Source organism: Girardinichthys multiradiatus, chromosome 21 (assembly GCF_021462225.1).
Source record: "Girardinichthys multiradiatus isolate DD_20200921_A chromosome 21, DD_fGirMul_XY1, whole genome shotgun sequence".
NCBI lineage: Eukaryota > Metazoa > Chordata > Actinopteri > Cyprinodontiformes > Goodeidae > Girardinichthys > Girardinichthys multiradiatus.
This window is the reverse complement of record NC_061813.1, coordinates 108,892-135,494: the sequence shown is the minus strand read 5'-3', so window position 1 is coordinate 135,494 and position 26,603 is coordinate 108,892. Positions and strand designations below refer to the sequence as shown.

The 26,603-nt window shown below is 44.9% G+C and overlaps 1 protein-coding gene across 1 annotated transcript in view; it reads right to left on the bottom strand.

Annotated features, from left to right (window-relative positions):
• cubn (cubilin (intrinsic factor-cobalamin receptor)) overlaps nucleotides 1–26,603 on the bottom strand; it is a 214,064-nt gene that overhangs the window by 136,188 nt on the left and 51,273 nt on the right. The window contains exons 18-19 of the mRNA XM_047349911.1: nucleotides 22,877–23,033; nucleotides 2,035–2,210 (exon numbers count right to left, since the gene is read on the bottom strand). Of these exons, the coding sequence (XP_047205867.1) occupies nucleotides 2,035–2,210; nucleotides 22,877–23,033 (333 nt within the window). The remainder of the gene's footprint in view (nucleotides 1–2,034; nucleotides 2,211–22,876; nucleotides 23,034–26,603) is intronic.

The window sequence follows — 26,603 nt, the reverse complement described above, 5'->3', positions numbered from 1 at the left end:
GGCATTCGACTGTGTCCCTCGTGATGCCCTGTGGGGGGTGCTCCAGGAGTATGGAATCGGGGGCCCTTTATTGCAGCAATATCATATTGAGCGTGCATATTCAACATAGTTCTACAGTTTACATTGGGGGTGGGGAGCTGCTGATCTCGACTGGGGACATTATCGGGTGGTGGAAGGAGTACGTTGAGGATCTCCTCAATCCTGTCACACATTCCCTGGTGGAAGCAAAGACTGGGGACTCACCAAGGTGGCAGGGCTTCGGGTGGCAGGGGCTTCGGGGAGGGGGGATGAGACACCCTGAGTACCTCAAGTCTCTGGATGTTGTGGGGCTGTCATGGTTGACACGCCTCTTCAACATTGCGTGGTGGTCGGGGACAGTGCCTCTGGACTGGCAGACTGGGGTGGCGGTCCCCCTTCATAAGAAGTGTGAACACACTCTCTGGTCACACTTCATAAGAAGTGTGACCAGAGAGTGTGTTCCAACTATAGGAAGATCACACTCCTCAGCCACCCTGGTAAGGACTATGCCAGGGTATTGGAGAGGAGAGTCCGACCGATAGTTGAACCTTGGCTTCAGGAGGAGCAGTGTGGTTTTCATCCTTGGCCGTGGAACACTGGACCAGACTCTCTGCAAGGTACTTGAGGGTTCATGGGAGTTTGCCCAACTGGTCCACATGTGTTTTGTGGACCTGGAGAAGGCCTGCGATTGTGTCCTTTGTGGTGCCCTGTGGGGAATGCTCCAGGAGTACGGAGTCGGGGGCCCTTTAGTAGGGGCCTTCCGGTTTCTGTACACTGGGGCGGTTTGCAACCGAGTGTGAAGCAGCTGGGATGAAGATCAGCTCCTAATGTCCAAGGCCGTGGTTCACGACCGGAAAAGTGTGGCTTGCTCTCTTCAGGTTGGAGGGGAGTTCCTGCCTCAAGAGGAGGAGTTCAAGTGGAGGAGTTTAAGTATCTTGGGGTCTTGTTCACGGGTGAGGGGAGAATGGAGTGGGAGATCAAAAGACAGATCAGTGTGGCGGCACAGTAATGGGGACACTGTGCCGGTCCATTGAAGTGAAGAGAGAGCTGAGCCGAAAAGCGAAGCTCTCAAACAATAAGGGCTATGAGTTGGTCCTCAACTCAAGATAGGAGGTGGAATGTCTGGCAGGGCCTCTTCATGTGTGGGAGACTGCAGGAATTCTCAATTTTTTGATCTCCATGGAGATCTCACATTCTCTATTGCCTCCTCCTCTTCTTCCTCCACCTCCATTTCCTTTGAGCTGCAGAGTTCCCCCAATGCCAAGCAGCAATTTCTCTGCCGATCCCTCCTGCTCCTCAAATGAATTCTAACTGTTGATAACTTCCTCCTCAGAAAACCCCTCCTTTCTTTCCTCAGACTGCAAGACTGCTGCAGCAGCCTCCTCTGGAGTTAGTCTTCTCCTCATGGCTATCTCCTGGAGAAATGTCTGCTGACTGCAGGCTGTAAACTATTCTCACAGAAGATGGACTTGCATAAGCATGCTTGCCTCACACCCAGTAGCAGAGAAGGGAAAACATCAACAAAGTCATCTTGGCTTTTGATTTTTTAAATTAAACACACATATACACATATTAAAAAAATATTTTCTAAACAATATTCACACAACTGCTTTATATAAATATTTGTTTAGCCATACATTTTGAAAGGTAAGAGAACCATGTCCCCCATGGAAACTATATGTGAAGCAATGGTGTCTGTGTTAGATTATTTTGGTGCTCATTGGAAATGTAATGCTATAAAATGCATCAAAGGTTTGTGGTTATAACAGGAGGGAATGACCCCAAATCGGTATCGAAGGTAAAGAGTGTACCCAAAATGCATAGCTCTTATTCTACATACCTTGCAGTCAAAAGGATAATAAATAAATAAAAATAAAAAGGAAATCCTTTCCAAGTTTAATAGAACCAACCTTTAAGCTGACTGAGATGTTGAGAATCTAAAACATCCAATAAGCAGAAAGTACACACTTGGTGGCCCAAGGTACCTCAAGGATTAAGTGAACTGATTTGGTTTACCTCAACAAAGTCAAATCTGCAAGAGCCTCCTTCAACGTCAAACGACAGGAAATTCAATGTGACCACATAGCCATCTTGTTGGTTAATGACCCACTCACAGACTTTGTTGTGGGGATAGGGATTTGGATGGTAAGGAGAGCGGAACTGTCCAGTCCCAGAAAGGGTACCTCCACAGGCTAGAAAAAGAATAAAAAGGAATAAATATTATTTGTATACATGTATTGATCTGGAAGTAACATTATCGATTCAGAGCGGCTTGAAATATTTCACTTTATGTGTAATGAATCTACATAATATATGAGTTTCACTTTCTAAAATGAGTGAAAAAAATATTGAACTTTAGATTTACCCGAATATACTTTTTTCGCTTTCTTTCTTTTCTTATTCAACATGTTCTGCAATATGTCTATGGCATACCCTCTTGTAACAACTATATTCACACAGTAGACTAATTTTAATCAAACAAGTAAGGCCCCATTTAGAGGAACACAATTCTTAAAAAGGTACACTATTTGTTGAAATCCCCTTTATTGCCTTTGATATTTCCTTTCTTGTCTCAAATAAAAAGTGAACAAATATTTGTGTAAAGTGGTCTTTTTCTGTTTTTTATTAAGACACCATAAAGTAGGAAGTGAATTTTAAAGAATAACAAAAATAAAATAAAACACTAAAAGGAAAAAAAATGCTTTATTGTTTGAGAATCATAAGTTCAGTTTGCACGATTGAACCACATTTAAAAAATTTCAACTGCTGACATGATAGCATGGGCTCAACCTTTTACACACCTGGGGGCCAAAGACCATCAGATGGGGGCCCAACAATACAGGTTGTGGCTTCAGCACCCACATAGAAAACACCCCATTAGGGTTGGCAGTGGGTAGCCCCCCCCACCACCACGTCGCCATCAAAGAGCCATCCCTACACCCCCAGTCCCTGCTACAGTGGCACATGCACACACCATTGTTCTCCTTAGAACAGGTTCTAGATGACATTCCTGCTGTAGAATACTAACAGTGACATAAATCCCCAAAATAAAAAGCTTATTAAATACTTTATATATGTAATAATTTGAGTAAAAAACAAAAAAATTGTATGAATATGTTTTTTCAATATACTTTAAAGGGCCTGGGTAATTGACTAATGCAGTAAATAAATTCTTAATTATGTAATATGATTAAAGTTAATTCAAATATTTGATAAAATCATACATAAAAATTTGGGTTTTTAAAATAAGTTTTTTGCTTCCTGTGCTAAAGTACATTATGAAATAATTTACATTGCTGCTGTGTCTCACTAAATAAACTGATTGGTGAACCTACTCAGAACACACCTAAAACCCTTTCTATAACAGTGTTAGCCTCCCTGCGTGATTTGGTTTGTAAGATTGAGAAATGAAATAAATTATGATGTGCTGCAGCACATGTCCAGGAAATAAATATTTATTATCCATTAATCCATTTTCCATACCCGCTTCTTCCATACAAGGTCGCAAGGGAGCTGATGCCTATATCCAGCGGTTAATGGGCAAGAAGCAGGGTACACCCTGAACAGGTCGCCAGTCCATTGCAGGGCAACACAGAGACACACTGGACAAACAACTATGCACACACCTATTCACACCTAAGGGCAATTGAGAGAGACCATTTAACTTAACAATCATGTCTTTGGACTGTGGGAGGAACCAGGGGGAGAACTTGCAAACTCCATGTAGAAAGAACCCTGGCCGAGAGTCGCACCCAGGACCTTCTTGCTGTGAGACAGCAGTGCTGAGTTATTTATCAAATGAATAACTATCACCTAAAACAACAAATTTTACATTTATTTATTTACTTATTATAAAAAGAGTTTAATGTATTTGAACCAAACATCTCCACTTTTATTAAAATGTTTCTATGTATAAATATACATTTTGGAACTTTTACATTTACTTAAGTGTAGTACCTCTGGTTGTCCATACAGCCTGGTTGTCCAATCAAATGAAACAGACAATCCCAAAACACACACACTTAGAAGAAGAGGTTCTACTAACTGTATCACTGACTTATTATAATGGTCTCATGAAAAGTGGGAATTCGACCGATTGTTCTTCTTGTACATTGTCCACTTAGTCTTGCATGGGTCCCTGCTTTAGTCATGAGATAACAAGTCAATTTTTCAATGTGTTGGGCGCCAGTCATGTATGTGAAACATGTCTTGAACTATACACAATCAAAGGCTGGTATGAACCTCTCTGCACCTTTAAATCACTAACAACTTCTAGCATTCCAGAAGGGAAGAAAAGTGACAGTTGGGATCCCCATGACATCACTCAGTAAAAAAATCCATCTGTCGCCACCATTTCATACTCTTTCAGCCAAGTGCTGGACAGGATGAATATATCCCTGCAAGCGGGAAGGTATAACTAACTCTTCTAAGAATTCTTGGATTCAAAGTGACTATGATCTGACAGTTGAACACCTGGCGTTCGAAAGCAACCACAAAGTTGTTTTTTTTTTTTTTTTGTTTGGTTGTTGTCTGAGTGCCAGGAAAAAGCCCAACAGATTTACTTTCACAAGTGAAGCATTACAGCTAACGCTTTAAAGCTCTGCTTGATATTCATAAAAATAAACTTTATTAGAAACTGCTTTGGGATTATTTCAATTGTTACGGACACGGAGACAGAAATGGAAAGGAAAAAAAAGAAGCACGACAGAGAGAAAGGGGGGCAAAAAGGAAAAGGGGAGAGAAGGAGCATAGAATGGAGGAAAGAAAGAAGGATGAAGAGAATACAAGATAACACCCTGCTTGCTTCTACACCTGCAGAAATGTTCATATTACCAGCCTTTTTACCGAAAGGTGCACTGTACTTAAGAATGCAAGATGTACAGGTCCTTCTCAAAATATTAGCATATTGTGATAAAGTTCATTATTTTCCATAATGTCATGAGGAAAATTTAACATTCATATATTTTAGATTCATTGCACACTAACTGAAATATTTCAGGTCTTTTATTGTCTTAAAACGGATGATTTTGGCATACAGCTCATGAAAACCCAAAATTCCTATCTCACAAAATTAGCATATCATTAAAAGGGTCTCTAAACGAGCTATGAACCTAATCATCTGAATCAACAAGTTAACTCTAAACACCTGCAAAAGATTCCTGAGGCCTTTAAAACTTCCAGCCTGGTTCATCACTCAAAACCCCAATCATGGGTAAGACTGCCGACCTGACTGCTGTCCAGAAGGCCACTATTGACACCCTCAAGCAAGAGGGTAAGACACAGAAAGAAATTTCTGAACAAATAGGCTATTCCCAGATTGCTGTATCAAGGCACCTCAGTGGGAAGTCTGTGGGAAGGAAAACGTGTGGCAGAAAACGCAGCACAACAAGAAGAGGTGACCGGACCCTGAGGAAGATTGTGGAGAAGGGCCGATTCCAGACCTTGGGGGACCTGCGGAAGCAGTGGACTGAGTCTGGAGTAGAAACATCCAGAGCCACCGTGCACAGGCGTGTGCAGGAAATGGGCTACATGTGCCGCATTCCCCAGGTCAAGCCACTTTTGAACCAGAAACAGCGGCAGAAGCGCCTGACCTGGGCTACAGAGAAGCAGCACTGGACTGTTGCTCAGTGGTCCAAAGTACTTTTTTCGGATGAAAGCAAATTCTGCATGTCATTCGGAAATCAAGGTGCCAGAGTCTGGAGGAAGACTGGGGAGAAGGAAATGCCAAAATGCCAGAAGTCCAGTGTCAAGTACCCACAGTCAGTGATGGTCTGGGGTGCCGTGTCAGCTGCTGGTGTTGGTCCACTGTGTTTTATCAAGAGCAGGGTCAATGCAGCTAGCTATCAGGAGATTTTGGAGCACTTCATGCTTCCATCTGCTGAAAAGCTTTATGGAGATGAAGATTTCAGTTTTCAGCACGACCTGGCACCTGCTCACAGTGCCAAAACCACTGGTAAATGGTTTACTGACCATGGTATCACTGTGCTCAATTGGCCTGCCAACTCTCCTGACCTGAACCCCATAGAGAATCTGTGGGATATTGTGAAGAGAACGTTGAGAGACTCAAGACCCAACACTCTGGATGAGCTAAAGGCCGCTATCGAAGCATCCTGGGCCTCCATAAGATGTCAGCAATGCCACAGGCTGATTGCCTCCATGCCACGCCGCATTGAAGCAGTCATTTCTGCAAAAGGATTCCCGACCAAGTATTGAGTGCATAACTGTACATGATTATTTGAAGGTTGACGTTTTTTGTATTAAAAATACTTTTCTTTTATTGGTCGGATGAAATATGCTAATTTTGTGAGATAAGAATTTTGGGTTTTCATGAGCTGTATGCCACAATCATCCGTATTAAGACAATAAAAGACCTGAAATAATTCAGTTAGTGTGCAATGAATCTAAAATATATGAATGTTAAATTTTCATCATGACATTATGGAAAATAATTAACTTTATGACAATATGCTAATATTTTGAGAAGGACCTGTATTTAGTGGTAAATGCGGCTCAATATAGAACATTTGTGTATGTATCTGTTAACACCTGAATCTAAATACCTGTGGGCCTGAGTGTAAGCACACATGTGCATACAAGGTTTCTCCATAAAAATATGCAATAGTGAGTGTGATGAGCCACAGACCCACCCCCCTGGACCCTGGACAGATACGGAGGAGATCGAAGCCACAGACATCCAAAGGCTTCTCAGAGCACAGTAACCCCAGGAGAATCACAGTCAGGACTACCGTAACCCCCCCAGAGAGGCACTGGGGAGAATCCCAAGGGAACCACCCAGCAGCCACATTGCAGAAGCCCCAGGGAGCTTCAGTGACGAGCCCACAGGCCCAGGCGGCAGCGGTCTACGCCCGAGCAGATCCAGCCATGGACCCAGAGACCCGAGACCCGAGACCCTTGGACATTTCACTCCCCAAGCGGAAGTCTGACTGAGCCCAGGGGTCCAGGCCCCAGCAAGCAGCCACCAGGAGTGAGCCAGCACACACCGATGCACCCAGCTCCGGAGAACCACAAGTACCGAGAACCACAAGTACACCGTCAGGCAGAGATACCAACCACCAGCAGGTAGTGTGGCGGGGAGGGAATAGGCCCCACATTCGATGGGGGCCTAAACGGATTCAGAAGAGGGAGCAGCCCAAGACCCAACCATCGTACACTCACTCACACTCCCCATACATACTCTAGCCCTGGTTTGTGCCTCAACCTGACCGACCCCGGCTTGGACCCCAACCCCCACCCTGGTCCCAGCCCCCAATCACCCCTATCCTCATCGGGGGGGAGGGGGGGGATATGTACAAAAGAGGGGTCTACATGGTACATGGTACAAACAAGCCCGCCAACCAACACGGGACAAACTCACCCAGCAAGAGATCCCCGGCCAGCGGCAAGCACTCGAGGCCGGTGTCCCCCACCACGCCCCCGCAACCACACAGGCACACCACATCACTGCCTCTAAAACAACAGCCCAGGTAGAAACATTATCCAGCTCAGCTCTTCCATCGCCACTCAGCTGATCCAGATGCCGGTGACCCCAGATCCAAGAAGAGGACACAACCCCCTCACTCCACACACTGCAGTCCCCAAGCCACCCCCTAGCCCACCACCCTGATCCCCCCCCACCCGAGACACAACAGTCAGCAGAGGAGCACACCGCCAAGCCCACCCAACCATTCGGCCACTGTCAGCAGCACCAGCTCCCCGGCTGACCCCAATAGGTGCCCCCGTTCGCCGAGTTCCAACAAGGGACAGACCATAGGCACATCCATCGGGCCCCGACACCCTATCACCCTCCCGAAGGAGCCACCGCACCCCAAAAAAGGAGCCATCCAGAAGCGTGCGCAGCATCGACCAAGGGTGCAGCCCAATCACAGAAAAAAGAGCAGACCAGCCGGCCCAGCGCAACCACAATACGCCACACATAGGAGAGCACATAACCAACATGCCCAACCACCTCCGAACCATGGAGCAGAGCCAACAGAAGACCCAGTCCTCAATACCCGGCACCAGACCCCAGCCACAACCAGGCAAGCAGGGCAACAAAACATATCCCACACAAACACCGAGGCTGCCAACAAGAAGCACCCGACCCAAAATGGTAAGCTCCGGACCAGCATAGGCACATGCACATCCCACAAACAATCGAGCCGAGACCCCCCGGGGCAGCCAGGCAGTCAAGCAGACTCCACGATGCACCACCCCGCCCACCACCATGCCCAAGGAAAAGACACCAGCGTAACAAGCAGAAGGGCGGCCAAGAAAGGCCACAGCACGCACAGCAAAGAGGCTGCGGCCAGCCCCCCCGCCCACCAAACCATGCAAATCCCTCCGAACCCCCTCCCCCAGACAGAACCGGGACCGGGACTGGTCATGAACCGGAATCTAGACAAAGAGCCAAAATCCAAACCGGAACCACCATGGTCCAAACGATGCTCATCCCCACCCAAAGCTATCCATCCACCTCCATCCCAGAAGAAAACCTACACCCACCCCAACATTTGAACAACTCCCAGAACACATAAGACATTAGACACCAAGGTTGACTCCACCCCACCCCCACCCACAGATCCTCCACCCCGCCAGCAGAGTGCACTCCTTGAAGGAGAGAGCACCTGCAATGAGATGGTACCTACCCGCCAGTTTAGGAGACCCTTGCACCAACCGATGCACCGAAGACCCCTGGGCCGATGCCAGAGCATGCACCGGCCCAAAACCCCGGTGACATACCCACCGGGACCCAAGCCCCCCCATGGCCCTGCCAGGACCCCAGATCCCCAAGTCCATCCTAGATCTGCCCCGGAGCAGCCCAGCCAGTAACCTATGTCCGCCGGTACAGGCTCCCCAACAGCATTGAATGTAGCCACCGGATGCCGCCCCAGAGAGCCACCAAAGCCCCAACCCAGTTGGGGCCACAGCCCCCGGTGCCAGACCCCCCAGAGACCCCAGCCCAGGGACACCACAAATGCCCCAAACCCAGACACCCCCACCCGTAAATTGGGGACGTTGAATTTTAGGAACTCTAGTACACTTGATGGCATTTGTAACCCAATGTTTTTAAGCCTAAATAAAAAAAAATTTTAATAGATTTAGTTAGTTAATATTCTAAAAATGTATTCTTATCCATCCCATATTCTATAATTAATCTGTTAAATGGGATGAATTGAAACTTTCAAATATATCTTCCAGGTATTCAATGCCTTTATTCATCAAATCTGGAAGGTTTATCATTTTATTTTTTGTAGGATGTCAGGGTTGTTCCAGATGGGTGTGGGTCCACATGGGATTAGTGAAGACCCTGTCATTTTTAGATATTCTCACCATGCTGTCAGAGAGGTGCTGATATTGAGACTTTTAAAGCATTCATGTCGTTTTATATTTGAGCTAATAAATGGTAGATCTGAAATCTTAACATTATTGCATAGTGCTTGTTCTATGTCTAGCCAGGGTTCATCTAGAGGACTGTGTTTAGGTAAGGTAAGGTAAGTTTATTTATATAGCACTTTTCAGTAACGAGACACTCAAAGCGCTGTACATACTTACAATACAATCACAAAGAAAATAAACACAGATACAGACACAGAAAAACAAATCAAATGATACTAGAATCCTTCTAAGAAATCTAAAAATCTATGAATCCTTCTGAGAAATCTAAAAATATCTGGCCAACATTACAATGATACAGATAACATTAATAATCCTTTGGGTTTTACTGGTAAAAGCTGGTTCTAAACCAATCTTTCTAAAGAGGTAATTATATCATTAAGTCCTCTATGTAGGGGAAAGAATCATTTGCTAAGCTTCTACTGGTACTGAAGTTTAACTAAGTAATAACAGTCTATTGTAGTCTAATTAAGAAAGCTGGGTCATTGGTGTAAGAGCAGCTAAAGTCCAAATTACTAATAATATTTGTTTTTTGCTGGTAATCCTTCTGATAAAACTAAAAATCACTGAAAAAGTAATGAAATACTGACAAAAATTGGCTTTTGCTGGTAATCCTTCTGAGAAATCTGAAAATCTATGAAAAGTAATGAAATCAAACATTTAGGTAAAGTAAGATAGGAGGGGAAAAAAATCATATTTCAGACTGTATTCTGAGGAAAATAGAGTCTGAAATAGTACATAAAACCTCAGCAGGGGTAAGCAACACACACATAAGTAAAGATTTACCAAGGGTGAGGGTGCGAATATATATGAGTGTGTTTGCAAGAATTAGACTGTCAACACTGATAGAAGCGCCATTGTCCTTGAGAAGGGAGGTGGAGGTTTTATCAATCGGCCGCATAGTCCTATCAGCACACAGTTGGTAGGGGAGTGCTGGGGAAGAGCGTCATGTTTATGAAGAAAATTTAGGCCCATCCATGCATTGATTTCTTCTAAGCATTTACCCAGCGCTTGAAAGGGTTCATAGTCACCTGGTGACATCGTAACGTATAGCTGTGTGTCGTCTGCATAGTTATGATAACTTACGTTGTTGTTTATTAAAATCTGAGTTAAGGGGAGCATGTTGATATTGAATAGGAGGGGCGCTAAGATGGACCCTTGGGGAACACCACATGTGATTTTTGTGCTCTCTGATGTAAAGTTACCTACTGACACAAAAAAGTCCCTGTCCTTCAAGTAGGATTTAAACCAGTTGAGTGCTGTACCAGAAAGGCTGACCCAGTTTTCCAGGCGCTCTAATAAAATGGAGTGATCAACAGTGTCGAATGCTACACTAAGGTCCAATAATACCAGCACTGTGATTCTTCCACAGTCTGCATTTATACGGATGTCATTGAACACCTTGACAAGAGCAGTCTCTGTACTGTGGTGAGCAGGAAGCCTGACTGGAAGACATCGAAGCGGCTGGTCATTGTTAGGAAGTTGTTTAACTGCTGAAACACAGCTTTTTCAATAAAGGGGAGTGGTGGCCTAGTGGTTAGAACAGGAGGTTTGTGTTCCAAAGGGGACACAAGGGGCCAAGTTCATATCCCACAGATTACCACTCTGAGTCCCTGAGCAAGACCCTTAGCCCCAGAATGCTCCCCGGGTGCCACACAATGGCAGCCCGCTGCTCCCTGTAAGGGATGGGTTAAATGCAGAGGAATAATTTCGTTGTAATGTACATGTGCAATGACCAATAAAGATTATTATTACTGATGAAGGGGAGGTTTGATATAGGCCTGTAGTTCTGTAGTAGCAGCTTGTCCAAATTGCTCTTTTTCAATTTAAATGTTTGGAGGATATGCAAAGCGAGGCTCTGAGAAAAATACAGACAAAAAGCAGAAGCAGGGATCAGCGGGGAGGGAGGGAGAGAAAACGCGTGTGTCCTCCACCGAGAGCAAGAGAAAAAGGATTTAAACCATTTTGAGATGTATTGTAGTCTGTTGGCTAAGAAGTAATGATGAAAGTTAGGCAAATGTAGTCCTCCTTTATCTTTGGTCTTTTGCAGCGTTTTTAAGGTAATACACAAGAGGCTCACCAGAAGCTCACCCAGCTCAACGTCCCAGCTAACCCTAACCCCTAACCCCCTAACCCTAACCCTAGGCAACTCAAGAAGTTCAACCTTCCACAGGAGCTGTTGGTCATCTTCTACACTGCCATCATTCAGTCTGTCCTGTCTTCATCCATCTCAGTGTGGTTTGGATCATCCACAAAACAGGACAGGTCCAGACTGCAACAAATAATCAGGACTGCAAAGAGAATAATCAGGGCTGACCTTCACTCCATCCAGGACTTATACAGGTCTAGGGTAAGGAAAAGAGCTGCTAAAATCTCTGCCGACCCCACACACCCTGCACATAAACTGTTTAGAGTTTTACCTTCAGGCCGCCGCTACAGAGCACTGTTCAATAAAACCAGCCGCCACAGAGACAGTTTCTTCCCCCAGGCTGTTTCTCTGATGAACATTCAATAGAGTACAAAACAACAGCATACAGATGTTGCAAATGCACCTTTTTTAGATATGTGTATATTGTACGATGTAAATTGTAAATTAGTATATTCTGTAATGCAGAATATTGCATTGTACATTGTATATTGTACATTGTAAATTGTAAATTTGTATATTCTGTAATGCAAAAACAGAACAAAAGAGCAAAGTGTACCGGAGTCAAATTCCTTGTTTGTATGCACGAACTTGGCAATAAAGCTGATTCTGATTCTGATTGGGGGAGCTGATCCTCATCCCAGCCGCTTCACACTCGGCTGCGAACCCAATTTGGTCAAAGCTCTCCCGGAGGTGGGAGTTGAACACATCCCTGGCCGAGGGCTCTGCCAGACGTTCCCAGCGGACCTTCCCCACGCACTTGGGCTTGCCAAGTCTGTCCGGCTTTCTCCTTCTCCAGCGGATCCAACTCACCACCTGGTGGTGATCAGTGGACAGCTCAGCCCCTCTCTTCACCCAAGTGTCCAAAATATGCGGCCGAAGGTCTGATGATACGACAACAAAGTCGATCATTGACCTCATACCTAGGGTGTCCTGGTGCCAAGTCCACTAATGGACACCCTTATGTTTGAACATGGTGTTCATTATGGACAATCCGTGACTAGCACAGAAGTCCAATAACAAAACACCACTCGGATTCAGACCGGGGAGGCCATTCCTCCCGATAACGCCTCTCCAGGTGTCACTGTCATTTACCACGTGGGTGTTGAAGTCCCCCAGCAGACTAATAGAGTCCCCGGGAGGGGCACTATCCAGCATCCCCGACAGGGACGCCAAGATGGCCGGGTACTCCGCACTACCCTCGACCCGTAGGCATAACAGACTTAACAGAGAAAAAGAGTTACGGTGTGGAGAAGCCCCAAAGAAGCGTACCACCCAGACTGTTGCATGCCCAGAGTGAAGCATGGGGGTGGATCGGTGATGGTTTGGGCTGCCATATCATGGCATTCCCTTGGCCCAATACTTGTGCTAGAAGGGCACATCACTGCCAAGGACTACCAAACCATTCTTGAGGAACATGTGCATGGTTCAAACATTGTATCCTGAAGGCATTGCCGTGTATCAGAATGACAATGCACCAATACACACAGCAAGACTGGTGAAAGATTGGTTTGATGAACATGAAAGTGAAGTTGAACATCTCCCATGGCCTGCACAGTCACCAGATCTAAATATTATTGAGCCACTTTGGGGTATTTTGGAGGAGCGAGTCAGGAAACGTTTTCCTCCACCAGTATCACGTAGTGACCTGGCCACTATCCTGCAAGAAGAATGGCTTAAAATCCCTCTGACCACTGTGCAGGACTTGTATATGTCATTCCCAAGACGAATTGACGCTGTATTGGCCGCAAAAGGAGGCCCTACACCATACTAATAAATTATTGTGATCTAAAACCAGGTGTTTCCGTTTCATTGTCCAACCCCTGTATATTAGCAAATGTGTCATGATTTAAAGGTGTTTGACTTTTGTTTTGGGTGTTTTTCTATTCTGATGTTCTCCAAGTTATGTTTTGGATCCAGCTTCTGATAATTGTTTTTCAGGTGGTGCTTTAGTTCTTTACTATGTTCTGTTATAGCTATGTTTCTTAGGCTTGATTATGTCCTTGTATTCCTGTTTTAGTTCCAGCCATGTTTTGTGTTTACTCCTGCCACAGTTTGTTAATCAGCTTAATTCAGTCCACCTTCACAATGCCAATCAGTTTCCCTGCTTCACCTGTGCCCTGTCCATATTTACACTGCCATTCTGTTTATTCTTCATGGAAACATTAACCGTTCATGCCCAGTCTGTTTGCCAAGCCTGTCCTTGTCTGTTTGCCAGTTTCATTCCTGCCTGCCACCACCTGCTTAAGTTAGTTTTTTGGTAAATAAAACCTTATTCACCACAACTCTGCCTGTTGTCTGCATTCTGGGGTCCACCATCACACGACGCCCTAACAAACTGTGACTAGAATATTATTAATGTCAGGGTCTGGGAGTTTTCTGTTTGTGCTATTTCTGCCTGCTATTAACTCTGCTTGGTCTGTAGAGGGCACTGCTGCTCCTGGGTGTGAGTGAACAGGTTTTGGCTGTCTCCTGATTGTTGACTGGGTGTATTTAATGCTGAAGCTGCCAGCACCTCATCGGCTGAGTGTTGATCTACAGTGGTAACAGACTCTCGCCCAGACCTAAGCTTGTTTCAGGTTTTCTCAGTGTCTTGACTTACCTTCTTGTGTCCTTCTCCTCAGGTTCAGACCTGTTTAGATCCAGCCTCCAGTTCTCGGTTTCCCCAGAGTTAAGCATACTCCTGATTCTCTGGTGCTTTCTGGCTGTGACCTCTGGATTTCAAGATTCAAGTTTCAAGTTCCCTGCTTCTGATTACCTTCTGGGTGGCAGCTTCCAGGCTCAATGACAAACCGGCCCAAGTCATCAGCAAACCCTGTTCACCCTCCAACGTGCACTCAGGCAAGCCTCTTCACCAGTCCTCCTCTCCATCACCTTGTCTTTCACGGATGGTGAAGAGACTAAGCTTCTTAGAAACTTCTTTGTACCTTAGGACCAAGCCTCCTGGATAAACCTATCTCACCAAGGTTACTCCTATGCTGAGCTCCCAGACTCCACATCTACATCCCCCCTGGCGTTTCTATTCCTCATCCCTGTAAGAAAGATCTTAGCAAACAATAATCAATTGCCTCATTATTTTATACTCAACTGTCTCCCTCTTCTCCGTGCAGTTGGTGGTTTCCCAAATCCAGATCTTAGAACTTTTTTTCTTGTGTAAAAATAAACATCTGAAATTACTGTGAGTTTTCCTGAGTGTGATTCTGCACACGAGTCAGAATTGTACCTAAAACCATGACAGAACACTCAGCCCAACTAGACTCAGTAGATGAGCTCAGGAGAACTCTGTCCAAACATTCTCACCAATTACAATCTCACGACCCTGCTCTTTGTTCCCTTTCAGATCAACAAAGACAAACAAACCAACAGCTAGAACAGGTTGCTTCCATGCTACAACACACCTTGAGCAGTCGGACCTACCCAACCGCAGATGGCGCTGCAGACCTTTTCTTCAGATCCTGATCACACTAATACTGCTCGCATTTGTGGTCTCTAAGACAGAGGAATAGACCAGTTTCGGAGTTTTCCATTGAACTTCGCTCCTTAGCAGCCACCTCTGGCTGGAATAATTGTGCATTCAAGTCAGCCTTTTTTCAATCCTTAGATGAGTCTTTAAAGGATGAATTAGCACTCATTCATGAACCCAAAACGCTTAATGAATTAATCTCCCTAGACACCAGAGTGGATAACAGAATGAGAGAGAGAAAAAAGTCAAAAGCTGAGCGAGTTGCTGTGAGACCCCCGCTTCCTGTAAATTCCTCCTCAACTGATAGGTCTCCACCTCAGGCACTCATTTCAGAGCCCGAACCCATGCAGGTGGGGCGAACTCATCTTTCTCCGGAGGAAAGACAGCAACGTAGACACCCTAACCAGTGTTTGTATTGCGGCTCCTCTGAACATTTCATAGCCGCTTGTCCCATGTGTCCCACGCGGCCAAAAGACAGGGTCTGTCAGCTGTAGTGGGGAAGCTGGCGGACCATCTCAATGATCTTTCGATTCCCTGATTTAGTTTATCAGCTTCATTGCTGTTTAACCAACATACCCAGAATCTGTCAGCTCTAATCGATTCCGGCAGTGAGCAGAATCGTATAGATCAGGGGCTAGAGAGGAACTTCTAAACATCAGAGAGTCCTCTCTTGGGTTTTTTCACCATCTTTCATTGATCCGAGGTTCACTGAGCTCCTGGCAAGCGGAGCTGCGGCTCTATATGGGATTCTGCGTCGAAAACGGCGGAGGGGAAACCGTGCTGGCGCGCTGGTAAAGCTCCGCAAAAGAGGACTTCGCACACCACTGCCTTCAATCCACCTGGCAAATGTCCGCTCTCTCAACAACAAGATGGACGAGTTGCTTCTTCTCACTGGTAAAAACACGGACCTCCGCGGATCAGCGGTTCTCTGCTTCACCGAGACATGGCTGAGTGAAAACATCCCGGACCGCGCATTGCTATTGCCGGACTTCCAGCTGATCAGAGCGGATCACAGCGCGGAACTATCGGGGAAGAAGCGAGGTGGCGGAATCTGCTTTTATATAAATGAAAGTTGGTGCAGAGATGTAAAAGTGCTGGGAAAAACATGTAGCCCGGATCTGGAGTCATTTTCCATAATCTGTAAACCGTTTTACTCACCGAGAGAGTTTTCCTCGTTTATAATAATCGGCTCATATTTTCCACCGCATGGCTGCACTTCTGCCGCGGAAAAACATCTTGCTGAGCTGATTACAGACCTGGAGAAAAAATACACTGACTCTTTCATCATAATACTGGGAGATGTTAACAGCGCAAACCTTTCAAATGAACTCCCCAAATACAGACAGCATATTAACTGTCCCACCAGAGACAAAAACACACTGGACCATTGTTACACAGCTTTAAAGGACTCATATCATGCTGTTACCAGGGCTGCTCTGGGTTTTTCGGATCATTATCTAATCCACCTCATCCCAACCTACAGACAGAAACTAAGAGATTCCAAACCCCAGGTTCACACTGTTAAGAAGTGGACTTAGGAATCAAAGCAGATGCTACAGGCCTACTTTAAATGCACAGACTGGACTGTTTTTGAAACTTCAGCCACCGACTTAAACCAACTAACTGATGTGGTGACATCATACATCAGTTTCTGTGAGGACATGTGTGTGCAGACCAAGACCTTCTGCACCTTTGGGAACAATAAGCCATGGTTTACTCCACACCTCAGGAATCTGCGCAGGGAAAAGGAAGAAGCTCACAGCAGTGGAGATTGGGCGCGGTACAGGCAGGCCAGGAACAAACTAACAAAGGAGATCAAAGCAGCTAAGAGAAGCTACAGTGAGAAGCTTAAGAACAGCCTTTCTACTGGTGACACTTCAGCTGTATGGACTGGTCTGAGAAACCTGACTGTGTACAAGAACCCCTCCACCCATCCTGAACAGAGTCGTCTCCTGGCCAACCGTCTGAATGGCTTCTACTGCAGACATGACAAGAAGCCATTCACACCTCAAATCATCCCCTCTACATCCCATTCAGGAACAAATTCCTCCCATAAAGCAACCAAACCCCTTCCATCAGATCCTCTGCCTGCACTAAAGATCTCCGAGGAAGAGGTAAACAGGCTCTTTCAGCGCATGAAAAAAAAGAAAGGTGGAGGACCTGATAACGTCTCCCCATCATGTCTGAAAGCCTGCGCAGATCAACTTGCTCCGATCTTCACAAGGATCTTCAACAAGTCACTCGAGAAATGTGAGGTCCCCTCCTGCCTCAAACAATCCACCATCATCCTGGTTCCCAAGAAAGATTAAATGACTACAGGCCTGTAGCCCTGACGTCTGTGGTCATGAAATCCTTTGAGCGGCTGGTGTTGAAGCACCTGAAAGACATCACAGGCCCCCTGCTGGACCCCCTGCAATTTGCTTACCGAGCAAACAGGTTAGCAGATGATGCTGTTAACTTAGGTCTACACTTCATCCTGCGACACCTCGACCACCCAGGGACGTACGCCAGGATCCTGTTTGTAGACTTCAGTTCGGCCTTCAACACCATCATACCAGACATCCTACACCAGAAGCTCACACAGCTCAACCTCCCAGCCTCCACCTGTCAGTGGATCAACAGCTTCTTGACAGACCGACAGCAGCAGGTGAGACTGTGGAGCATCTTCTCCCGATCCAGATCAATAAGTACTGGTGCCCCCCAGGGATGTGTTCTATCCCCACTCCTCTTCTCTCTGTACACAAATGACTGCACCTCATCGGACTCATCCGTGAAACTCCTTAAGTTTGCAGACGACACCACTGTCATTGGACTGATCCATGACGGTGATGAGTCTGCATGCAGACAGCAGGTGGATCGGCTGGTACACTGGTGTGGTCAGAACTACCTTGAACTGAACCCACTCAAGACTGTGGAAATGGTGGTGGACTTTCGGAGAACACCACCCCCATACACCCCCCTCACCATCCTCAACAACACTGTATCGGCCATGGACCACTTCAGGTTCTTAGGAACCACCATCTCTGAGGACCTGAGATGGTCTTCGCACATAGACACTGCTCGAAAGAAGGCCCAGCAGAGATTGTACTTCCTGAGGCAACTCAAGAAGTTCAACCTTCCACAGGAGCTGTTGGTCATCTTCTACACTGCCATCATTCAGTCTGTCCTGTCTTCATCCATCTCAGTGTGGTTTGGCTCATCCACAAAACAGGACAGATCCAGACTGCAACGAATAATCAGGTTTGCAGAGAGAATCATCAGGGCTGACCTTCCCTCCATCCAGGACGTATACAGGTCTAGGGTCAAGAAAAGAGCTGCCAAAATCTCTGCCGACCCCACACACCCTGCACATAAACTGTTTAGAGTTTTACCTTCAGGCCGCCACTACAGAGCACTGTTCACTAAAACCAGCCGCCACAAAGACAGTTTCTTCCCCCAGGCTGTTTCTCTGATGAACATTCAATAGAGTACAAAACAACAGCATACAGATGTTGCAAATGCACCTTTTCTATTAGATATGTGTATATTGTACATTGTAAATTGTAAATTTGTATATTCTGTAATGCAAAACCAGAACAAAAGAGCAAAGTGTACCGGAGTCAAATTCCTTGTTTGTATGCACGAACTTGGCAATAAAGCTGATTCTGATTCTGATTCTAGTTGAATGTGCTCAGATTGAGGTGGAGCCACTTCCCACACCTCGTTTAGTTTCAGCTCTTAATGGCCAGAGTTTACAGAAAATCATCCATCAAACTGGACAAATTAGAACTAGTGCTTTCAGGTAACCACATGGAAAATATTTCGTTTTTTGTGTTTCCCTTCTCTCAGCACTCTTTAGTCTCAGGATTTCCATGGTTACAGAAGCACAACCCCCAATTAGATTGGTCAGAGCTCTGTATAGAGTCCTGGTCTGCTAACTGTCTTTCTTCCTGTCTCCAGCCATATTTTAAAAAAACCCTTGTGCCAAGTGCATCGGAAAATGATTTCACAGATCTCTCACGGGTCCCCAAGGAATATCATGACTTAAAACATGTCTTTAACAAAACCAAAGCTCTTTCCTTGCCACCACACAGACCCAATGACTGTGCTATAGACTTACTCTCAGGGATCCCTCTTCCCTCCATTAGATTATATAATATTTCACGATTCAGACAACAATCCATGGAGAAATACATAAATGAATCTTTGACAGCAGGTATAATCCTTCACTCCTCTTCCCCTTAAGGAGCACGGTTTTTCTTTGTCGGGAAGAAGGATGGTTCCCTCTGTCCTTGTACAGATTATAGAGGTTTAAACCTGATCACTGTCAAAAACAAGTATCCACTTCCTCTCCTTTCCTCAGCATTTGAACCTGTACATGATTCCACTGTTTTCACTGGGTCCAAAAACACAAAGCCAGATGCCCTGTCTCGACAATTGTCCATTGATGACACTGAGAAGGAACCTGCACCTATTCTGCTCCCCATTTGGACAGTTGGGTCCCTCACCTGGAAGGTTGAGGACCTCGTCCTTCATACTCAGCAACATGAACCACATCCAGGTTTACTAAACCGGATGACAGATTTATTGTTCCAACCGTAGTCCACCCACGCCTAATCCACTGGTTTCACACCGCCAAATTCTCTGCCCATCCTGGAGCTGTCAGAACTACGTCACTTATCTCTAGAAGATTCTGGTGGTCATCCTTGCACAAGGATGTAAAGGAGAACGTTCAAGCCTGTGCCGTCTGTGCCAGAAATATACCCAACAATCAGCCACTTTCTGGTTTCCTCCAACCCCTGGACATCCTAAGATGACCCTGGTCTCACATCGCCTAGGATTTTGTTACGGGCCTCCCAACCTCTCAAGGTATGACCACTATTCTAACAATTGCTGATCGCTTCTCTAAGGCCTGCCACCTTGTACCCTTAAGAGAACTGCCATCCGCTCTTCAGACAGCTCAGTTAATAATCAAACACGTCTTCCATTTACATGGCATCCCCCAGGACATTTTGTCTGACCGAGGACTTCAGTTCGTTACCCAAGTATGGAAACAGATTTGTTTAGCTCTCGGAACCAAGGTATCCCTGACTTCAGGCTATCATCCTCGGTCTAATGGACAGACTGAGAGTATGAACCATCAACTTGAGTCTACCCTCAGATGTCTTACATCCACTAACCCACCGGAGAGGTGCAAACACCTCTCATGGGTAAAATATGCTCACAATTCACACGTGTCCTCTGCCACAGGTCTCTCTCTCAATTCGAAGTACTAATTGGTTACCAACCCCCCCTTTTCTCAGATATCTGGTTATCCTCCTGATAACTAGATATCCTCCCTAACCCCTTTAAGTCCATGTCTAGGAAGCTTTTTCCCCGTTTTATTGGACTCTATGTAATAGAATCTGTAATAAGTCCCACAGCCGTTCGCTTCCATGTACCCTCGAGCTTACGAATTCATCCCATTTTCCACGTTTCAAATTCCCTTCTTCGGATTACCTTCTGGCCGGCAGCTTCCAGGATCAATGATAAACTGGCCCAAGTCATCAGCAAACCCTGTTCAGCCTCCAACGTGCACTCAGGCAAGCCTCTTCAACAGTTCTCCTCTCTATCACCCTGTCTTTCACAGATGGTGAAGAGACCAAGCTTCTTAGAAACTTCTTTGTGCCTCAAGGACCAAGCCTCCTGGATAAACTTATGTCACCAAGTCCTGTGCAGAGCTCCCAGACTCCACATCTCCATTCCCCCTGGCGGTTCTATTCCTCATCCCAGTAAGAAAGATCTTAGCAAACAATAATCAATTACCTCATTATTTTATACTCACCTGTCTCCCTCTTCTCTGTGCAGTTGTCAGGTTCCTGATACTGGATGTTAGAACCTTTTCTCTGTGTAAAAATAAACATCTGAGATCACTGTGAGTTCTCCTGAGTGTGATTCTGCATGTGGGTCAGATTTGTACCTAAAACCATGACAATTAATCCTTCCTTTGAATATCACAAATCTGCCCTCTTCATGTCACTTTTCATTAATCAGGCCCAAGCTGAGAGAATTTGATATCAGAATAGCCACCCCGTTTCTGTGACTATTATTGCAAGTGCTGGCTAAAGAATTTACAGTAGATAACTGAACCTTTTAAATGTATGATGTTCTCACATTCATATGTGCTTTTCCTGTAAAGATCTAACCTGTGTCCTGTCCTTTTTTACATTGGCTAACACCCTACTCTTTTTGACCTTTGGTACTTAGGCCATTTACATTTAAAAGTTTCAATTCATGATATCCTACCATACGTATATCAATAGTATATGAGTTAGTACCCCTCAACAACAAAAACCAAACCAGAACAGTAACTCAAACACATACATAGGCAGACCTCCAAAAGAGAGGGATACATGTGCTCCTCCCTACTTTGAGCCCGTTGTTGGGTCAAGGGCAAGACCTCTAATAGGGAGAAGGTCCAATAATGAGGATGGCTGATGAGTCTAGCTCTCCCATCCTATTAATCACTATAAAATGAAGATGCCTCTTCCAGGCTTTAAGTAATCAACACAATGCCTAAACAAAACAAGCAGTCTCACTGGGTTATGATGTATCAAATCCTGTTAGAACTTATTCAGTGTGGCCCCCGTGGAAATCCTGTAGCTTGTCCGTTTGTTCTCTGAGTCATCGCCGAATTTCTCTCATGCTGATGGCTGATCAGGTTCCATCCCAGAAGCTCCTGAAGTTGCATTTCCCTCAAGCGGCTCTGGCTTCACAACCTAAAATCCTGCATCTCTTCAACTCTCTCTGTGCTTCTGGTGCACTGGAGAATATTTGAGCTCCGGTGTCCCAGTGAATCTGCATGTTTGTGTACAGTGTTGGGAAATTAATGCTCTTCTCTATTGGGATTGTCTTTATTCTGTTGTATTCCCTGCGTTTCCTCACGATCTCGGATGCATAGTCATGGTCAAAGTAGATAGTTCTGGAGATTCTCTTCTTTGTGCCAGGGACTGGTGGGCATGCTGTATTTTCAGGCTGCAGTCAGGTGGAAGTTGCATTCTAGAATTGCGCCACTCAAGGTAGCAACATTTTGCAGTAGCTCTATTACTTACAATCTGATTCATTCTTTTTAGGAACTGTATTTTTTCTTGTGGTAGATAAAATAGATTTTTTTTTGGACAATTGTTTTCTCCAGTATTGGATGCTGTGAAGGATTTTTGCCGAAACATTTTCACTTTGTACATTTGTTATGATGTATAACCATAGTAACAATGTGTTTTTTACAACCGGGAGTAGCTAATTAATATCTCAAAAGCTTAAATAATAGTTCAAATACAACCCCAAATCCCTGACTAGTTGAAAAAGAGATGCCATGGATGCAGAGCAGGAGCAAAGAGAAGAGAGAGAAGGAGGAAGTTCAAACCATCTCTTCCATCGATTATGATGGATAATCTCAAATCGTCTGCAAAGAAGTTGGATGAACTCCAAGCCCTACAAGGGACCCAGCCAGCGTATCGGTAAAGCAGTATTTTGTGTTTCACTGACACATGGCTGCAGGATCATATCCCTGACTGTCCAAAAACAGTCAAAACAAAAAACTAATAATTGTAAAAGATAAATCAACAAATCAATATTAGGAAGGTTCTCACACCCCTGGTGAAAACACCGCTACTCACTGAAATTAATATTTAGTGTTTCAAGCAGTGCAGCATGAAATATCCTATACTGCTCACACAAAGCCCACACAAATACCAAGGGACCCTTATCTCTTGAGGCTTTTCCATACAGTTTCTTTTGAACAGGATGTTTTGGGTCAGTTTGTAAAAAACATGTCCTTTATGTCTTTGTTGTTGTGTATATAATGAAAAAAACACAAAAACAATTGTGTAAAATCTCACCAACACTGTAGGTAGCCCTGAAACCAGCTCGACTGACTGAACTGTCAGACCGAAAACGTATCCAGAGAGAGTTTGAGGATGAGAGAACCGGAGCTGGTAGGGAGCTCCCACAGTATTTCCCTATCAATGGATCAGACTCCATTCTCCCATCACGGACCTGAAAATATAGTAGACAAAGGGTGGAAAGGAAACAAGTACAATGTTAATTCAGGCAGGTTGCAAAATCAGGCTCAGCATATGAGTTAGAAGGAAGTTTTCTTTTTATCTGCCCACATCCCATGAAGTGCGGCTCACTGACTTCAAAACATTAAGCTAGCAAAACTGAAACAGCATTTGTTGTTTGAGCAGCTTTGGCCTGGTAACCCTTACTGCTTCTTCTGCAGTAAAACATTAAAACCAACATACACTTGCAGATTAATATTTACCCTGCAAAAAGCTATTACTGTCAGAATCAGTTTTGTTGGCTAGGACTGTGTGCACAAACAAATGATTTGACCTTGGTTCCACGCGCTCACAGTGTGCAGACATTAAGTATAAATAGATAACCTTCAGAGGAAATATGTGATATTCTATAGATGTTTCAATACCAGACACTCAATGTGAGCACAGACATCAGGGCGGCAGGTCTGCAGTCCTTTTAATCCTGTGATGGATTTCTTGGGAAGTGGGATGATGGTGGAACACGAGAGAACTTCACACAGCTCTAGAGACTTGTTAATCTAAGTAAAGATGGGGGTCAGCTGGTCAGCACAGGCATTAAGGCAGAAGGGGGGAAAAGTATCAGGTCCTGGAGCTTTTTAAAAAAAGGCCTTTATTATATGCAATAATCTTGTAACTACATGTTGTTTACCCCACTCACTTATAAACTATTTAGTTTTCACTCAGTGAACAATAATAATTGAGAATATTCTGTGTCTGAAAACATTTTGTTCAGAAATCTAGCTGAGTGAGAGCACCCTGGACTGTGCACTTCTGATACTGGGCTTTCAACTGTTCTGGAAGAACCGCAATGCGGACTTATCGGGGAAAAGGTGAGGAGGAAGAATCTGCTTTTATATAAACAAAGGTTGGTGTAGAGATATCAAAGTGTTGAAGAAGACATGTAGTCCTGACCTGGAATTGTTTTATTAACAGAGGGAGTTCTCCTCATCTGTACTGGTTGGAGCTTACATACCACCTCAAGGCTGCACTTCAGAGACTGAAAAACAACTGGCTGAGCTGATAACGGACGTGGAGAAAAAACATCCAGACTCGCTCATCATTGTTCTTGGGGATTTTAAAAGTGCAAACCTCTCCAATGAACTTCCCGAATACAGAAAGCACATTAAGTGTCCCACAAGGGACAAAAACACTCTGGACCACTGGTACACAACTTTAAAGGATGCATATCATGCTGTCACCAGGGCTGCTTTGGGACTTTCTGATCACTCTCTGATCCACCTCATCCCAACAGGCAGACATTAAAAGCTCCCAAACCTTTGGTTTAGATTGTTAAAAAGTGGACTGATGAGTCAAAGCAGATGTTACAGGCCTGTTTTGACTGCACAGATTGGACTGTTTTGCCACTGATTTAAACCGACTTACTGAGGTGGTGACATTTACATCAGTTTCTGTGAGGACGTGTGTGTAGACCAAGACCTTCTGCACATACAGGAGTTGGACAATGAAACTGAAAAACCTGGTTTTAGACCACAATAATTTATTAGTATGGTGTAGGGCCTCCTTTTGCAGCCAATACAGCGTCAATTTGTTTTGGGAATGACATATACAAGTCCTGCACAGTGGTCAGAGGGATTCTAAGCCATTCTTCTGGCAGGATAGTGGCCAGGTCACTACGTGATACTGGTGGAGGAAACCGTTTCCTGACTCGCTCCTCCAAAACAACCCAAAGTGGCTCAATAATATTTAGATCTGTGACTGTGCAGGCCATGGGAAATGTTCAACTTCACTTTCATGTACATCAAACCAATCTTTCACCAGTCTTGCTGTGTGTATTGGTGCATTGTCATCCTGATACACGGCACCACCTTCAGGATACAATGTTTGAACCATTGGATGCACATGGTCCTCAAGAATGGTTCGGTAGTCCTTGGCAGTGACGCGCCCATCTAGCACAAGTATTGGGCCAAGGGAATGCCATGATATGGCAGCCCAAACATCACTGATTCACCCCCATGCTTCACTCTGGGCATGCAACAGTCTGGGTGGTACGCATCTTTGGGGCATCTCGACACCGTAACTCTCCCGGATGTGGTGAAAACAGTAAAGGTTGACTCATCAGAGAACAATACATGTTTCACATTGTCCACAGCCCGAGATTTGCACTCCTTGCACCATTGAAACTGACGTTTGGCATTGGCATGAGTGACCAAAGGTTTGGCTATAGCAGCCCGGCCATGTATATTGACCCTGTGGAGCTCCCGACGGACAGTTCTGGTGGAAACAGGAGAGTTGAGGTGCACATTTAATTCTGCCGTGATTTGGGCAGCCGTGGTTTTATGTTTTTTGGATACAATCCGGGTTAGCACCCGAACATCCCTTTCAGACAGCTTCCTCTTGCATCCACAGTTAATTCTGTTGGATGTGGTTCATCCTTCTTGGTGGTATGCTGACATTGCCCTGGATACCGTGGCTCTTGATACATCACAAAGACTTGCTGTCTTGGTCACAGATGCGCCAGCAAGACGTGCACCAACAATTTGTCCTCTTTTGAACTCTGGTATGTCACCCATAATGTTGTGTGCATTTCAATATTTTGAGCAAAACTGTGCTCTTACCCTGCTAATTGAACCCTCACACACTGCTCTTACTGGTGCAATGTGCAATCAATGAAGACTGGCTACCAGGCTGGTCCAATTTAGCCATGAAACCTCCCACACTAAAATGACGTGTTTCAGTTTCATTGTCCAACCCCTGTACAATAACAATGAACCATGGTTCACTTCGCATCTGAGGCAGCTGCACAGGGATAAGAAAGAAGCTCACAGCAGTGGGGACTGGCCTCTGTAAGCAGGCCAGGAACAAACTGACCAAGGAGATCAAAGCAGCGAAGAGAAAGTACCATGAAACGTTAAAGAAAAGCTTCTCACATGGAGACGCTTTTGCTGTTTGAAATGATTTGAAAAACCTGAGTGCCTACAGGAGACAGTGTGTGGGACTGATACAGGAGACTGATACAGGAAAGTGAAGAGTCTGCATACAGACAGGAGGTGGATCGGCTGGCACACTGGCTGTGGTAACTCACTGAAGACTGTGGAGATGATGGTGGACTTTTGGAAAAAACCCTCCTCACACACCCACCTCACCATCCTCAGCAACACTGTATCTACTGTGGAACACTTCCGTTCCCAGGAACCACCATTTCTCGAAACCTGAGATGATCCTCACACATATACAGGTCCTTCTCAAAATATTAGCATATTGTGATAAAGTTCATTATTTTCCATAATGTCATGATGAAAATTTAACATTCATATATTTTAGATTAATTGCACACTAACTGAAATATTTCAGGTCTTTTATTGTCTTAATACGGATGATTTTGGCATGCAGCTCATGAAAACCCAAAATTCCTATCTCACAAAATTAGCATATTTCATCCGACCAATTAAAGAAAAGTGTTTTTAATACAAAAAACGTCAACCTTCAAATAATCATGTACAGTTATGCACTCAATACTTGGTCGGGAATCCTTTTGCAGTAATGACTGCTTCAATGCGGCGTGGCA